General features: G+C 45.8%; 1 protein-coding gene across 7 annotated transcripts in view; it reads left to right on the top strand.

Annotated features, from left to right (window-relative positions):
- Positions 1-17,337, top strand: part of SMOC1 (SPARC related modular calcium binding 1) — a 153,219-nt gene that overhangs the window by 55,845 nt on the left and 80,037 nt on the right. For all 7 annotated transcript variants that reach the window (XM_017859604.1, XM_017859603.1, XM_017859601.1 and 4 more), the window contains exons 2-3: positions 14,933-15,098; positions 16,218-16,330. In XM_017859604.1, coding sequence (XP_017715093.1) covers positions 14,933-15,098; positions 16,218-16,330 — 279 coding nt within the window. The remainder of the gene's footprint in view (positions 1-14,932; positions 15,099-16,217; positions 16,331-17,337) is intronic.

Below are 17,337 nucleotides of genomic sequence, written 5' to 3'. Positions count from 1 at the left end.
TTGCTGTCTTGTTTCTACAGGACTGCTTAACAGATGGGATCTGCTAAGTGCAAAGGCAAGGGTCCTCTCAATCAGTTTGGCTAATCCCTTGTTTGAGGGAAATCTGACCTTAAGGGTTTTAAATGTCTGGACTAACAGAAAAAGATCCTTGTAGTCAAATACAGGTTTTTATCTTTAAAAGAAAGATCTTTGCTCTGCCCTGGAAATAAAAGGGTTAGTACGTGGAAGAACCATTCTTTCTCTTCCTCAGGAGTGGGTTTGCTTTGGTTTTCCACTGATCTCCCGTTCCTGCCTGTAGAATTTGACATGGTTTTATTTACTTTTCCTTGGCCCAGTTTGGGTCAACATGATTTCTCTCCTGCTCAGAACAGCCTCACAGTTGTGCGAAGTCACATGTGAGCCTGGGGCCTGGGCAGTAGTCATCAATCCTTGTCCGAGCGATGCAGTGGGGATTTTCAGCTCGAGATGGTCTGACAGCGCCAGTCCCACATGGGCCAAGCTATTTCTTCTCTTCTTTTGCCTGTGACTTTGAAAGCATTTTGTGTGTGTATTTGGGGGTGTGCACACATGCATGCTCACACATGTGCATGTATGTGCTTGTGTGTTTGGTGATCTGAAGCCAGGCATCAATCAGTACAGCAGGATCTCAAATGACAGTGGAAATAGCAATGAAAGGAAGCACACGAGTTAAACACACACAGCCCCAACAGAATTCGATGATATAGCAAGACTGGGATTTCCTCTTTTGTTTGTTTTAGTCTGCACTTGCTCAGCTTCATTCCCAGGGCTTAGTGCTGTAAGGGAGTGGATTTCCTCAAGTGCTGTGGATAAAGCATTTCTTCCTCTGTTATCTCCCTTGTCAGTGTAAATCTCTCCACTGTGTAAGTGGAAATGAAGAAGCCTGTGTGTATGCCATAGGATTTCACCCAAATTAAACAGGCACTTAAATGACATTTTCCTTCATGATAATCCTATGACACTGAAATATACCAGTTCTCCATTTAGTTATTACAGAGCTATGACATACTCCCCAGGGTCTGGGAGAGTATAATACTCTGCCTCTTCTTCCTGCTATGTTTAGAATTTGTGGAAGTCTTTTATCGTGGGTGGGCTATGGTGAGGCTGTTTTGGGCCCTTTTATATTGCTAAGGGGAACAGTAGGTGGTAAAAGCACAATATGTGAGTGGATAAATGTTTTCTAAGGTTAGAAAATGAACAACAGCAACACCAAGAATCCCATGTAGTGGCGTCGTGAGGGCTAACGGCAGCTCTGCAGCAGGATGAGAAAGGAGACCCAGACAAGAGGAGAGTCTGTCTTACAGGTTCAGTGGCTCAGGCCTGGAGGGTGGCTTTTGGGCTTCTTACCCTTTAAGATGCTGTTGGGCTGTTGCTGTATTGGGGATGGAGCAGGAAGCACACTGGGTGGGGCTCACCTGGCCCATTTGGCCCATTGAAGGAGGAACAAGGAGTGTCCATGACTTCTGTTGGTGGCATGAGGGTCTCTTATAGGACACTGATAGGGTCTCCATTCACCTCCTTTGGGGAACATATTGTGATATTGGAGGGCTTATGTCTGGTGGTACAGAGCAGATCCAGAGGGGAGGAAAACAAAGACTTCCAGTGCTATTGTTTTTGCAAGTAACTTAGCTGGCAGCTTTCTTCTTCCACATTCTTGGTCCTAGACTCTTGAACAAGAGCTCATGATTGTGCCCTCCAAATGATGACTTCCTAAGGGCTTTTCTGAGTGTGAGGGTGTGTGCACGCATGTCCCTGTGTCCATCTGATGGACGCACACATGCCTCAGCTCATGAACAGGTTCAACTGATCAGCCCTTTTATTTAAAGCACTATCCAATTTCCACCCCTTTCAAACTCTCTGCCGGACTCTGGGCCAGGTTAGCTTCGTTTCAGACATGTTGTGAGTTACTGAGGGTATTAGTCTATTCTCACGCTGCTAATAAAGACATACCCAAGACTGGGTCATTTACAAAGGAAAGAGGTTTAATAGACTCACAGTTCAGTAGGGCTGGGGAGGCCTCATAATCATGGTGGAAGGCAAAGGAAGAACAAAGACATATCTTACATGGCAGCAGGCAAGACAGCGTGTGCAGGGGAACTGTCCTTTATAAAACCATCAGATCTCGTGAGATTTATTCACTATCATGAGAAAAGCTAGGGAAAAAACCCACCCCCATGATTCAATAACTTCCTACCGGGTCTCTCCTACCACGTGTGGGGATTATGGGAGCTACAATTGAAGATGAGATTTGGGTGGGGAAATAGCCAAACCATATCACTAAGGCATTTTGTCTCACAGCCAGTTCCAGTGTCATCTTTATGGAAAATCAATCTCTGGATCCCCCACTGGCCTTTGCCAGTTCTTCCTGAGTTTGGGGCTGCCTGTTGGAATCCCACAGTCTGCTAAAGGGACCCAGTCTCCCCTTAGCTTCTATTCTTATAACTGATATTTCCAGGTCTCTTCTGTCTGTGATTACACAATGGTGCCACATTCATATTTACTCCTAAATTACAAAGACTCTAAGACCCTCATCTGCTCAAACAGTAAGTCCCCTTAGTCCCCACTTTGTGGTGCCTTGGATACTTCCACAAATAAGTTGTAATTTCCCCTTTGCCCAACGGATGCTTATTGCTGGCTGTGCCCATGGTGAGAGCCAGGTTCAGGTGAGTGGGACTATCTCCCACTGCTGCCAAAGCTGTTGATTCAGGTGCCAGAGCAGGGATGGGCTTCATGCAGAGGTGGGGAGAAGGACCTGCCTCATTTCTGTTTCTCTTTGTCATTTAGCTTTGTGAGTACCCAGAATCTCTCAAGGGGAACTTGAATCTTCCAGATGGCGCTTTCAGCTTCTGCATCTCCCACTTTGCCCAGAATCTCCACAAGTCTCTTGCAAAAACAGTTCTGTCTGTTTTGGGATCGGTTTTTCCAGCCAGAGGGGTTCAGTTGCTGCCCAGCACCCAGTTGTATTGAGATCAACCCCAGCCATCTTCCCCACACCCCACCAAACTTCTCCCTCAGTCCCCCAGTGGTAAAACACATCTCACATATCACTGGGTGCAAAATGCTACCAGTGATGATGAGCCGAGGATGGTGGCCTAGGGTCAGGTGGCACAGAAGTATCCGGGGCTCGCTGCCACAAGCCAGCAGGCTCAGTGACATGTTAGATATTTGTGTTCTTAGTAATGCTCAATGAAAACTTAGAGCATATTGCTGGTCAGAGCTCACAGGAGTGTTCAGGACAGCTTTGTAAGGAGTTACTAGCCTTGACTGAAAAAATTGCTCCTGCCAGGTGGAGAGATGGTGCTAATTTAACAAACCCTGCCTATCAGATGTGTGTGTCATTGGGAGGAAGGGCAGTACTCTTCGAACCAAACGGTCATGAGGAAACTCCTTCTTTGTCCTCTTTGCCTTTGCACCCCCACAAGTCTCAGTCCTGCCTTATAATCCATGATCTCTTGGATGCACCTCAAGTATAAGACCATTTTGTGGCTCCTTGTTAATACCATCAGCTTAATCTCTATTTTTTTTCCCTCAATGCTAGTGGGCTGAGAGGATTAAAAAAATCTGGATCCTGGGTCCTGGAGAGCTCTCTGTTTATTTGATTTGGAGCGAGAGGAGTTTTTATTTGTGCTGGTGGCAGACTTTGAGGGATAAGGAGAAGGAACGGGCATGTGACTTTCTCCAGCCTCTGCTTCCCTAGTATTTAGTGACAGGAGAAGGGTGTGTGTGCACAAGCAGAAAATAAAAATAAATGCCTTCACCTCTGAGTAAAAGATTTGATGTCCTGTCGGTGACCAAGGAGGACTAAAACCTAAAGGGTTTTTAAGTTGTAGGACGCCACTCATGCAAAGAGGTATTTTGATCTCAACTTGTCCTTCTTTCTCACCAGGATGCATGCTTATGGCATCCTGCCCTGCCCTTCCTAGCCTCGTGGAAGTCCTGTAGGGCAGTTACGAAGCCCACTGATCTTCTCCATGGACAGCAATCCTCTTCCATAAGACAGTGCAGTGATAGGATCTGGTTATTGGTGCTCTTATTTTATCCAGTTGGTCCATATACCTGGTGCATTTGCTTGTCAGCCTGGGATAACCACCTCTCAGGGGAGGCAGCGTGCATATAGATGCCTAGTGTCAGACTCAGAAACTGACATTTGCCTGTGACTAGGCTGTAGTTCTTGGGGGCTGCTGATGGGTTTGCTAAGCTCATCATCTACAGTGCGGCCACACTTATTACTCAGAACACCCAACGACTTCATTGGCCCAAATATGCCCCTTCTTTTCCATCCCACTGCTGCCTTGTTCAAGCATAGTAACCTCCTAAGTGTCTTCTCTGTTGTCTGTCATGCCCTTGCCAAATATTTCCAAACCTCGGGTCTGATTTTGTGTTTTACTTCCTTCACTGGCTTTCAGTTTTTTTAAAAAACAAAAAAAACACCAAAGACAGCTGGGAATTTTTAGGATCCTCTATGATCTCTCCCCAACCTAGCCCTAGGGCCTGATTTCTTCTATGAATGGTCATTTCTAAACTCTATCTTGAAATTACTTTGCTTGTCTACTTAGGTGTACCTGTTGTGATTCTCTTAGAGTGTCCTTTCGACATCCCTTCCTACTTGTGAAAATCTTTTAAGATCCAGTTTATGGCCCCTTCCCTGAGAAATTCTCCTGGATCCTTTCAGTCTGAACTTACTTCTCCTTCTAGCCCCACAGAACACAGGTTCAGCTGTTCTGTCCAGCACTCAGCGGAGCCCTGGAGCATAATAGGTGCTCAGTGAGTCTTTGCCGAATGGATGCTTCTTTTTCCTTCCTCCCTGCCTTTCCTCCCCTCTCTTTTCCTTTTTATGAGTTTGCTGTGACCATCTCACATCTTGGATTTTCTGGCATCCCATTTTCCCATATCCTATCTGTTTGTGACTTCGGCTTTGCTTCCTGGTTTCAAAAATGCAGCCCCAGTGGAGATGTGTCCAGATGTCAGTCTTTGCAACTAGATCAGCTTCTAGGGGCAGGGCCTGTGTTCTTGTTTATTTTCATAATCCTCAATGCACCTAGCATGGTGGCTTGTATTAAAGGGGGTGGGCGGAGAAATAGCCAGAAACTTCTCTGAGTGCCTATGGGGGTCTGATGTGCCCTTCAAAGCAAACATTCTTTGGATTTTTTGTTTGTTTGTTTTGTGTTTGTTGTTTTTATCTTGTTTGTTTACTGAGTTGTAATTTACATGGGGTACAATTGACCCCTTTTAGGTATATACTTTTATGAATTTTAACAAATGTATATAGTTGTATAACCACTACCATAATCAAGATCTGGAATATTTCCATCACCCACAAACATTTTCTCCTGCTTCTCTCCTTATCTCCAGTCCCTGGTAATCATTAATCCAATTTCTGTCACTTTGGTTTGGCCTTTTCTAGGATGTCACATAAGGGAATTATATAGTATGTAACTTTTCGAGTCTGGCTTCTTTCACTTAGAATAAAGCTTTATTTTTATTTTTTTGGAAATTTGATGACTTGGGCCCTAACTCTCACTTTATGTGCACCTGCCTTTCTGAAAGATTGACAAGAAGCATGGGTTTGGGGCTGCAGACAGAGTCTGCGTGGTTTGGGAGCATGTAAGTTAACTCAGCCCTCTTTGCATTTTTGTTAGGGTCTCTTTAGATCCAGGGTCTCAGCTGCTTTGTCAAACCCACGGGTCCTCCTCTCTCCTGCCCTCCCACACAGTGGCACCTGGTGTAAGACAGCCTTCTCCCCTGGGCCCTGGCCCATCATCCCTGTGGCTGCTGGGGGTGGGGGGCACAGTGGAGGAGGGAAGTCGGGTGAGTAGGGTGAAGTGACCGCTAAATTCCTCCCTTGGGGAGGGGGTGGTGGTGGGGTGACGAAGGTCAGGCCTCTCCTGACTAAAACAACAGAAGTGGCTCCAGCTGCCCAACAGCTGGAGGGGGTGTCTGCTTTCCCTCAACAGCGTGAAAAGCCCTTTAATCGGGCATGCTGCTGTCAGGCTCTGTCGCAGAGGTGTGCGGAGGAAGAGCAGATGCTGCCATTGCTGGCAGGGCTCTCATTCCCTTTGACCTCCCTTATCTTTCCTCCTCCATCTTCACCGAGCCCCACTCTGAAGGCAGCGGGTCGAGGCCCTTCTTTGCACCTGTGTAAATGCAGTGGTCATGGGGTCAGGGAAGGGTGAGAGTGAGCTGGCAGATATAGGGATGTGGATTTTTAATGCAGATGACGAATTTGATAGTGGGTGGGTGAGTGATGTTTTAATGGGAAACCACTTTCCATTCCCAAAGATGCAGGCCCCAGAGAAAAAAGCCAAAGTCCAGTTTTGCAGATGGTGAAGGATGTGGTGAGAGGCGCACAGTCCTTGGTTGGAGAGCAAGCGGCTGAGCCGCAGCTAGACGTCTGGAATGTGATTCTCCGCTTTTTGTTCCAGGCGTTGGCTCCAAGAGTGACTTTTCCCCCATTTCAATTGCAGGTTTACCTCCCAGAAATGCTTTTGGTACTTGAGTTCTAAAAACTTGAGCTGGACTGTGATTTACAAACAAGACAGAAAAGTATCCCCTCTCTTGGGAGAGCTCTTTTTGCTTCTGGTGCCCTTCTCCTCTTCTGTTCTCCTGTGGGTCACTACTATAGACCCAAACCACTGTTGCCAGAGCTGACAGCAAAGCCCTTTCTGCCCCTCAGTGACATCTGGGGCATGGTGTCTGATATCCCTCCATAGAGGAAGGCAGTGTGGTGTGGGAGAAAGAATCTGGGCTGTGAGGATCAGACTTACGGGAGTGCTCTACCACTTACTGACAACCTTGCTCAGCCTCGGTTTTCTCCTCATTCATTCAAGCCATACATATTTATTAAATGCCTCCTTTGGGCACTGGGGATGCAGCAGTGTCACACTCAGATCTTGGTTTCTGCCCTCAGGGAGCTTACAGCCTGGAGGAGGGGCATGGGCAAGCAATGTAAAATTAAATGATGGGCCATTTTAATCACAATTATGGAACAGGCCACAGTGGACCATAGTGGGTGTTCTGGGGCTCATCACAGGGATCCCAACCTGTTTTGGAAGTCAGATGCCCCAAGGCAGCAGCATTTACCCCTGAACTGGAGTTCATCAGGTGGAAGAACATTCCAGGGAAAGGGGCCAGTGTGTGCACAGTCCAGAGGCAGGATGGAGCTGCAGAACTGGGCTGTGGTTTCTGCCCTGCCTGTTACCACCTAGCAGGTGTACATGTAGGGATTGTTCTCCTTCTCTTTCCTTCTAAATAGGCATTTGGAGATTGGACATTTGCAGGTGGAGAAAATTCACCATTATTTACAATGTTGAGCCTGTAGAAAAATGAATTTGCGGTGTCAAAAAGTTGACTTATAAATGATTTTTTTTCCCATCTGACTATTGTTCTCACTCAAGTGCATGCATATGGTAGCTGCTCGAAAAACTAGAGTGCTAATCACATTGGCCGTTAAATTGTCAGAGTTTTCTACCTTGACTTATAATTCATTTCAGACTCATCAGTCTAGGGTCTCAGATACTGCCTGAGTTATGTGAGATGACATCTCTGGGGTGGTGGAAAGGCTTCCTGGGGGCTAAGGCCAGGCTCATTGGGAATGAATTCCATGATGACTTAATGATATATGGGTACTATCTCAGCCATACTGGTACATTCTCTTAAATTAGAGATTTTTTTCCTTTCCATTAATCCAAGGAAAAATTACCAAGTTTAATATGTGGCTTTTATTATCTAAGAGATAGATATTCCTTTAAAGAAAAGAAAGGAACAAATACCTTTATTTACTATACATTTGAGAGCTTTAAGCTGTTGTTGGTTGTTGGACGAAGAATATTTCTTTTCACAGTAAGTGACAGAAAAAGGAGGTACTTCTTCATGGTATATTTTAGGTAAGGTTTGATATTCATTCATTCATTCCTCAAATATGTGCTGAATAAACTTTTTTGGTAGGGTGCTGTGTTAAGCCTTATGTATATAAAGAGGAATAAGACACAATCTTTTATAGACATGTAAATAGATAAATGATAATGCAGTATATTGAGGATTTTGATGGGAGTATAAACACAGTGCAGCAGGAGTGCCAAGGAAGCTAATGGTGGTGTTTAACATATGAAAGTATTTGCTTTTTAGGATGATAACCTCAGTGGCAATGTGGAATTTGAACTTGAATTAGGGGTAGGGATGGGGGAGGAAGTTGGTGCCAAAGAGTCAAACACCCAGGCAAGAGATAAAGGACTAAATGAAGTCATCATGGATAAGACAGGAAAGCCTGTTGGAGACAGAGCCCCAGCCAAGCTCTCAACTAAATGAAGTCAAATCTGTTACCTCAGGTGATACCATGTGGAGCAGAAGAACCTCCTAGCTGAGCCCAGTCAACCCACAGAATTATGAGAAATGATAAATTGTTGTTTGAAGCTGCTAGGTTTAGGGGTGATTTGTTTTGCTCCCATAGGTAAGTGAAGCAAAAAGGTTGAAAGTGAGTACTTGAAGCTGTGTTACATATGAATTTATTAAAGAAAATCCTAAAATTAATTTGATTTTGGCCTGTGAGTTTTGAGTATAATATCTCAGAGAAATGTCACTTGCTGCTCCAAATTGTGGACTTCATTCTCCCAAATTCAGTGGATAGACCACCGACCTGGTTGTTTAGTATGGCTGTTGTCTCCTCCTCTACACCCAGGAAAAATATAGGGGTATGCATATTACCAGAAAAATAACCTGTTTAGATTTTAGATATTGGTTAAGTCAGCATGATACTAACAGGTTGAAGTTAAGAGTGTGAGAACAGCTCTATATTATAAAGAATTAAACATCTCCTCCCAGATGGAACCTTAGGCTGGCTCTTTTATTCTCTATATTGTCATGGAAACTTGGCAGTCAGTCAAACCTAACACAGCTTGTGGTATTGGGGTGGTCTCCTTGAGCAAAAGCTGTGGCAGGGCTTGCATTCTACTCTGCTGGAGACTGAAGGGGAAGAATCGGCATGTGTGCATTTCAGATGGAGGGGATGATTAGTCCAAAATTGATTTCATCTACCCTGATCTCCTCCATGGCAAAGGCAGCCCCCAGTCAGTAGCTTACTTTTCCAATAGGAAAAATGACTTGTTTATTTGTATATCAAGTATCTGTCCTACTTTACAAATGTGAACAAAACACAGTATGTTCGGAGTCATCCACCCCACAAGGAGAATGGGTGGGAGAGACAACTGCAGATATACAATTATCCCAGCTCCTTTTGTTTGGTTTCTGTATTATGCAATCATAATTAACATTATTATTTTGTTTTTACTGTCTTTTGGTTAGGAAGAAGGAAAGGAATATATGTGAATATTTCTGTAAAACTGCTATTCCCCTCTAGAAGGAAATGGCTCAATGTTTGACTTGTTGGAGAGATGACTTGACCCTGCCCAAGTCCCCAAATTTCCACCAACCATGATTGCTCCTGAGCAACTCCAAACTCCTGGAATATCCTAGTTTTGACCCATAAATAGTGAACTGATTTTCTATCTGACATAGTTTGGAAATTTGTCCCCAACCAAATCTCATGTTGAAATGTAATCCCCAATGTTGGAGGTGGGGCCTGGTGGGAGGTGCTTTGGTCATTGGGGTGCATGCCTCATGGCTTGGTGCTGTCCTTGCAATAGTGAGTACTTGTGAGATCTGTTTAAGTGTGTGACCTGCCCCCCTATCCCTCTTGCTTCTGCTTTTGCCATGTGACATGCAAGCTCCTGCTTCACCTTCTGCCCTGAGTAAAAGTTCCCTGAGGCCTCCCCAGAAGCAGAGCAAATGCCAATGTTATGCTTCCTGTGCAGCCTACAGAACCGTGAGCAATTAAATCTCTTTTCTTTATAAATTACCCAGTCTCAGGTTGGCCGGCCTTCCTTCCTTCCTTCCTTCCTTCCTTCCTTCCTTCCTTCCTTCCTTCCTTCTTTCCCTTCCTTCCCTCCCTGTTTTCTTTTCTTTTCCTTTCTTTCATTCTTATTCTGTCACCCAGACTGGAGTACAGTGGTACCATCATGGCTCTGTGCAGCCTTCACCTCCCAGCTCAAGTGATCCTCCCATCTTAGCCTCCCAAGTAACTAGGGCCATGGACATGCATTACTATGCCTGGGTAATTTTTAAATTTTTTATAGAGACAGGGTCTCTCTATGTTGCCCAAGTTGGTCTTGAACTCCTGGGCTCAAGCAGTCCTCCCTCCTTGACCTCCCAAAGTGCTGGGATTACAGGTTAGAGCCACCATGCCCAGCCTCAGGTATTTCTTCATAGCAATGCAAGAATGGCCTAATATACTATCTAATTTCAAAATGCAGAAATTATTCTCCAGACCAGCTTCTTTTTTCTTTTTCTTTTTTCTCTTTTTCTCTCAATCAGTCTTCACCTGGCTCAACTGAGAAAAATTCAGTTGGAGACTATGCTCCCTCCTCTCTCTTCTCTTGATTTGTTTACTTTATAACTGGGCTGTTGCATACGGTAGCCACTAGCCACATGTGGTCATTTAAACTTAAATTAACTAAAATTAAATGTAACTAAATATTTGATTTCCCAGTTGCATTAGCTACATTGCAGTGCTTAATAGCCACATGTGGTTTGTGGCTGCTGTATTGGATGGCACAGATATAGAACATGTCCATCACAGTGAGAAGTTCTGTTGGACTGTGTGGCTTTGGAGCATTCCAGAGTCTCTAGGATTAAGCCTTCTTTTATTGCCTCTATCTTAATAGCTCCATGGTGTCCTGTTAACATGCTCCTTGCCTCCACCCTAAATGGTAAGCTCACGGAGGGTGGGTACCATGTTGGTTATGTGTTGCTTCCTATGCTGGTACAGTGTTGGGCTCACTGTTGGTGATCACTTATTGAGTAAAGAGCAGTTGAATGGATAAAGGAATGAACCGGAGTGTTACCTCATCCTCAGTGTTTGTGGACACAGAATAATCCCTTTGGGGCCCCGGAGGTTTGGGTGATCTTATTAGGGCTTAGTCATCCGGTTAAAGCTCCATTTTATAGAGCTCATTTTTTTCGTGTGTGTGAAAACAATCACAAATATACACAGTTCCTAAAACAGATGAAAATATGACACTATAGTTGATTGAAGATTGTCAATGACCCCGTGCTATCTCTGAACTTTTTATTTGGGCTTAGGGACCAGTAATTTCTAGACAGGAATATTTTGGGTGCTCTTCTGAAGCTGAGAATGATCTCTGTGTGTTGGCATGGGTGGGGCCTCTGAAGTTCTTTAACCTGTTTGCAGACAAGAGTGTTCCCCTTGTTAGGAAGCTGGTCTCCGGCACAGCTGCTGTGGCCTCTCTCTTGGCGTAGAGTAATCCATTTTCAAACTGATATTTTTGGCCTGTAGTTCAACTTCATGGGGACGCTGGCAGCTCTCCTGTCCCATGAGCTGCAGCATAGGCAACTAGGCAGCCTCACTGGGTTTGAAAGGAAACTTTGTCTTCCTCTCCCTCTTTTTTCTGTGTGTTCTCTTAAACCATGCCCCGCTTCTCTTAAATTCCAAAGAAAGAAGATGAACAAGAACTTATACGTGACTTAGGATATGTTAATAATTGAATCTTCGCACCACCCTATGAGGCAAGGCTTGTTACTACTCTCATTTTATGGATGAGAAAACTAAAAGCCCAGAGAAGCAAGGCAATGTTCCTGAGGTTAAACAGCATGTGGGTGCTGTTGCTGGTACTGACACCGACTGCTGGGCTCCAGAGCTGAGCTTCTAATCACTAGGTCCCACTGCCTTTCATTATAACAAACAGAAACACTGGCCCACTTGCAAAAAGGACTTCACAAAGTCAAAAGCTGTTGACCAAGCGCCTATTCTGTGTGCCAGACACCAGATGCTGAACATCCAGGTGAGACAGCCCTGCCCTCCAGGCAGGGCAGGCCCAGCACGAGATGCTCCTGATGAGAGTTCTTGTTCTGAGGTGGAGTAAAGATGGCAGGCTCTGGGCCACTTCTGCCCACGTGCAGTGCAGAAGTGGGATGGGAGAACATGGCTGAGGACGGCAAGGCTCAAAGCACCGGAGCATGAGGAGTAGCCCTGGTGATCCCCAGGGGAAGCAGGAGCCCAGAAAGCCAGGCCCGTGACGTCCCATTGGCAGTGGTGTTGAAGGAATGGCATGTGGGAGATGCTGCTACAGGGCTGCACTCCTCCCACACATGATGGAGGGCCCCAGGATTGTGCTAGACGCTCGGGGGAGGTGTTCACAGGCAAAGCAGACATCGTTCTCATCTTCATAGAGCTCAGAGTTGGGGATTTCACTGGTAACCAAATCGCACAAATGAATTCTTCATTACAAACTGTGTGAAGAGCCATGAAGGAAAAATGAAGTGTGAGAGAGTATTACAGGATATCACCCTCACCTGGGAGAGTCAGGCAGGGCCTCCAGGAAGAGACCGCCTGAGCTAAAATCCGAAGCAGGGTGGGAGGGAATGGAGAAGGAACAGTGTGCCTGAAGGCCTGGAAGTAGGAGCAGAGGTAGCTCATCTGAGAAATGGGAAGGCCCGTGTGCCCCACCAGCAGGGAGCAAGGGAGAGCAAGGAAGAGAGAGCAGAGGGCTAGAGAGGGGCCCTTGGGTCTCACCAGGCCCAGGAGACGATATAAGGGTCCCCGAGCAGTGGGACACGGCTCGCAGGTTTAAAGCAGGGGCAACTCAAAGGGGGTTGAGGCTGGGGGTCATGTGCAGGGCTTGACTGAACAATGCTGTACTGTTCCACTTCCCCCTGTCAGCTCACCCCTCTTCTGTGGGGCAACCTTGGAGGCGGTGGGCTTCCTCTGGAGACGATGATCTGAGTTATTTATTTTTTACCCCTGAACACCGGACTCTATCAAATGCTGTGCTCATGGGACACTATCTGGATATTTCCCTTTGGGCCCTGGGCAAGATTCAGGTGTGACCTGTGAGTGCGTGGGAGCCAAAGGCGTCTGAGGAGAAAGCGCAATTTCACTGTCCATTTGGACAAGCCCTGTGCAGTGGTTTCAGCCCTTAGCTGCTCTGTCCCTGTGCTAGGCAGCCAGCACCCAGGCATGAGGTCCAGTCCCAAGGAGGGACTAGTTTTATAGCTGGGATGTAGTCTGTGTGTTTATGGACAGGTTCAGGTCCTCTTTGATTTTGGCCAGTGTGGGGTGTGTGTTTCCGGTACTCCCTTGAAGGGTGTGGTACTGCCTCTGAAACTTTCTCTGCTGTTCTGGAAAAGGGTCAACAAGTTCTCATCTGTTTGCTTCACACAAAGGGCCCACAAATACATCTGAGACACAGCTTATATTCACGCCTTCCCAAAACCTCTACGAGCTTGGTTTGATTACATAGTCATCTCTACCATTACCGATAGCCTGATGTGTGCTCATGACATTGCCATTCATTATTGTGGTTCATTCCCTCAACCCAGTCTGATGAAGAGCCTCATTCTGTGTGCCCAGGACTCTGCTATATGGGAGTAGATAAGAGTGGACCCAGGTCTCAAGGCCCATACAGTCTAACCGTGAGTCATTGAACAGAAGCTCATGGATTGTAATAGCCCAATTATTGTTTTCCAACTGTATTCTGTTGTTGTTAACAGGGGGTTCCCTGATATAGGGGTTCATGGTTAAGTAACTTTGGAAGATCCTTCATTGTATATGCCCCTTGATCTGGTTGATTGTTGTGTAACAAACTACCACAAAACATAACGGCTTAAAACAATTTATTATTATAATCTCTCTCAGTTCTGTGGGTTAACTGGGCTCAACTGGGTGGTTCTGACTTTGGGGTCTCTCATGCAATTGTTTATTTTCATCTCTGTGAGTTGCAATTAGATGACAGCTAGGATTAGACTCACCTGAAGGCTTCTTCACTCAACATGTCTCTGTGCCTGGGCTGGTTGGGCGTTTCTCTCTCTGCATAGTTTTGACATATGTAAACTTGGGCTTCCTCATAGTATGATGGTCTCAGGGTTGTTAGGCTTCTTACACGGCAGCTGGTTTCCTCAAGAGTGAGACAAGAGTCCCAGGAAGGAGCTGCAAGGCTTCGTGTAACCTAACTTTGAAGTCCCCAGACACCACTCCCATAGCATTTTCTTGGTCAAGCAAGTTCCTGAGGCCAGTCCAGATTCAAGGGAGAGGAAATTAGACTCCATAGCTCAATGGGAGGAGTAGCAAATAATTTGTAGCTATCTTTAATTTACTGTGCGTCTTGGAGGTTCACAATGCATAAGAATGTATTAGAGTCACCTGAGAAGCCCTTCACCAAGAAAATCTGCTTAACTCAACATTTTCCAAGCTGATTATTGTTATTTTAAAAATCAGGAAATCTGTTTCTCACCGAAAATTATTTAACTTGTATTCTGCCAGAGAGAGGTGGGCAAAAATTGGAGGGAGGATAGATTTGGAGCTCAATACCATCTAATACATAAAACTTTCCCGAGATGGAATTTGGAGATTGAGGGTATGTTCCTGATTTGAGGATGCACCCAAATAGAGGCTGCATGGCTGTCTGCATGGATAGAGAGGCTGGACATCCTAGAGGGTAAAGCTTTGATTTTACTTCTGACAGATTTAGATTCTAATTCAGCCTCCACTTCTTATAGCTGTGTGACACTGGGCAAGTTATGTCTCCAGGCTTCAGTTTCCTTGTCTACAGAATAGAGTTCCTATTTCATAGGGTTGTTGTGAGGACTGAGGTCCTGGATGTGAATTACCTGGCACAGTGCCTGTTAATGGTCAGTAATTGTTAGACATTATTGTTTGTATGAGGCATAGGTGATGCCTTCCTTGGTTAGACTTTGTGGCTGCTCCGTTCCCTTCACTTTCAGGATTTTATTTGGGTTTATTCGGGACTTACTTTCTAAAGGCAAACAAGTACTGTAAGTCATGGACTCGCCCCTACTTTTCTTGCAAAAGTAACCTCTGTACCCTTTCACTTTTTTTCCAACCTAGTTTCTAATAAGTGACCGTGACCCTCAGTGCAACCTCCACTGCTCCAGGACTCAACCCAAACCCATCTGTGCCTCTGACGGCAGGTCCTACGAGTCCATGTGTGAGTACCAGCGAGCCAAGTGCCGAGACCAGACCCTGGGCGTGGTGCATCGAGGTAGATGCAAAGGTGAGTGTGTGCACCCCCTGCCCAGTCAAGGAGAGTTTCCTGGGCACCCCAGCTCCCTCACTGTGCATTTGCAGCAGGGGAGCTTGGAATAAATCTGTCTACTCACTTTGCTTTCCTGTCTCTCCACCCCTTCCACCAGGGTGGAAGGAAGAAGGCCTGGTCTCCCTGAAGGAATGAGCATTTTTCTGTCTTTCACACACTGCCCCCAAGCTAGGGCTTAAAGAGATGTGCTGCTATCTGGCGAGTGCTTTCCTTTTTCTTTTTATGGAGATGCTTAAAACGGCAAGACATTATTGCTGGCTCCTGAATAGTGATTCCAAATTGTTGGCCAACAGATATGTTTTGTTTGGTCTCCTTGCCTGTTTAAAAACAGCAAAAAACATTTGGGATAACATTTAAAAATTGGGAGATTCAGTGAAAAAAAATCTGACTTTTTGTCCTTCTGTTCCAAAATTGGAAAGTCTGATAACATTAGGTCTGTGTTCCTACAAAGCAGCACATGACTAGACCTGCATAACAGCTATCCCTTTAAAGAGGAGCCTTTTCTCCAGTTTGCCACAGTCTTATAGCACTCCCTATAGCCTCTCAGAACTGAGTGTCATTCTTCTCATATCCAGCTGGTTTCTCTAATTTGTATCTTTTTCCTGAATCCTGTACATATTTGAATTTGTAGTCCCGGACTGCTTAGAGCCATCCCAGGAATTGTAGGTGGCTAAGCAGGCTGCGCTAGAGCCTCTGATTTTCTAAAGAAAATACTTGCAATTCTTGAACCATAAGACATGGTTGAACCCCCATTGGGCTTACTACTTTTAGAATAAACCCAGTGAAAAATCATGGAAGTAAAATATTTTTTATTTTCTATGGGGCGCGGGTAGAGGTACTTGGGAGAAAAGACAGGCAGAACTTGGGAAAAACATGACTCCTCCGCTTTTCTATGACTGGCATACAGGGAAGGGGGGCTCTGCAGCAGCCCCTAGCCACAGCCCTTTCAGGCTTGGAGAAGCCAGTTGGTTGTGTGTGGGCTCCCGCACAGGTGGAGTGGTTTTCTCAGCCATTTTGTCCCTCGGCCCCAGTGTCGAATCCAAGTGAAATATGAAATCCGCTCCTCTCCCCTTTCAGATGCTGGCCAGAGCAAGTGTCGCTTGGAGCGGGCTCAAGCCCTGGAGCAAGCCAAGAAGCCTCAGGAAGCTGTGTTTGTCCCAGAGTGTGGCGAGGACGGCTCCTTCACCCAGGTGAGGCCTTGGACAATCCTCTTGGGCTCTTTCCTGGACGGAAGCAGAGGGGAGGTGTCCTGAGAGTGCGAGGGTTGCTTGGCGCCTTCACTTTCTGGGAAACAGTCGAGTGAGTGGCTCTTCAACTCTCCTTCGTGCTGCCTTCCCCCTCCCCAACCCTCTACGGCCCCCCATGCCACCTCTTGCCAACTGGCAGTAGGTCCTGAAAAGATGCATGGACACCTGAGCCAGGAAACTGGCATTGCTTGGTCCCCATCCTCCCTGCTGGCTGTCTCCTTTGAGGGCCAGAGCTGTGCTTTTCTCTTCTGTCAAATGTGGGCTTATTATTTTTCTTATTCCTGCCAGTTTCCATGGGCAACCCCAGTATTCCCTTCCCTGTTTATTGCTACCCCCTGCCTTCCCTACTTTCTATACCCAGTCCTTGAACGAAGCAGAGTCCTTTTTGAGCACAAAGTGTACTATGGTTCTTGGAGTGTGTGAGTGTGTGTGTGTATATACACATACAGGTGTGCACATACTAAGATTTTAAAACCTAAGTCAGGCAGTCCTACCTCTCATCTTGGATGGTCTTCTGGTTAGTGTATTGTCAAAGTAATGCTGACTGTGTTGATCTTGGCACAGACTATTTCGTTTTTCTTTTCTTTTTTTCAAGACAGGGTCTCACTGTGTTGCAAATAGGGTCTCACTCCAGGCTGGAGTGCAGTGGCACAATCATAGCTCATTGCAGCCTTGAATTCCTGGGATCAAGCAATCCTTCCACCCAGGCCTCCTGAATAGCTGGGACTATAGGCACATGCCACCACACCCAGCTTATTTTAAAAACATTTTTTAGAGACAGGGATCTTGCTGCATTGCCCAGATTGGTCTTGAGGTCTTGCCCTCAAGTGATCCTCCTGCTTCAGCCTCCAAAAGTGCTAGGATTATAGTGTGAGCCATCACCCCTGGCCTTGGCACAGACTATTTCTAAAACACAGGCAATGGTGGGACAGAAAGGTGCTTCTCAGGAA

The sequence above is a fragment of the Rhinopithecus bieti genome, unplaced genomic scaffold (genome assembly GCF_001698545.2).
Source record: "Rhinopithecus bieti isolate Rb0 unplaced genomic scaffold, ASM169854v2 scaffold_51230, whole genome shotgun sequence".
NCBI lineage: Eukaryota > Metazoa > Chordata > Mammalia > Primates > Cercopithecidae > Rhinopithecus > Rhinopithecus bieti.
The sequence above is the reverse complement of the archived record's forward strand: the minus strand, read 5'-3'. Positions and strand labels throughout refer to the sequence as shown.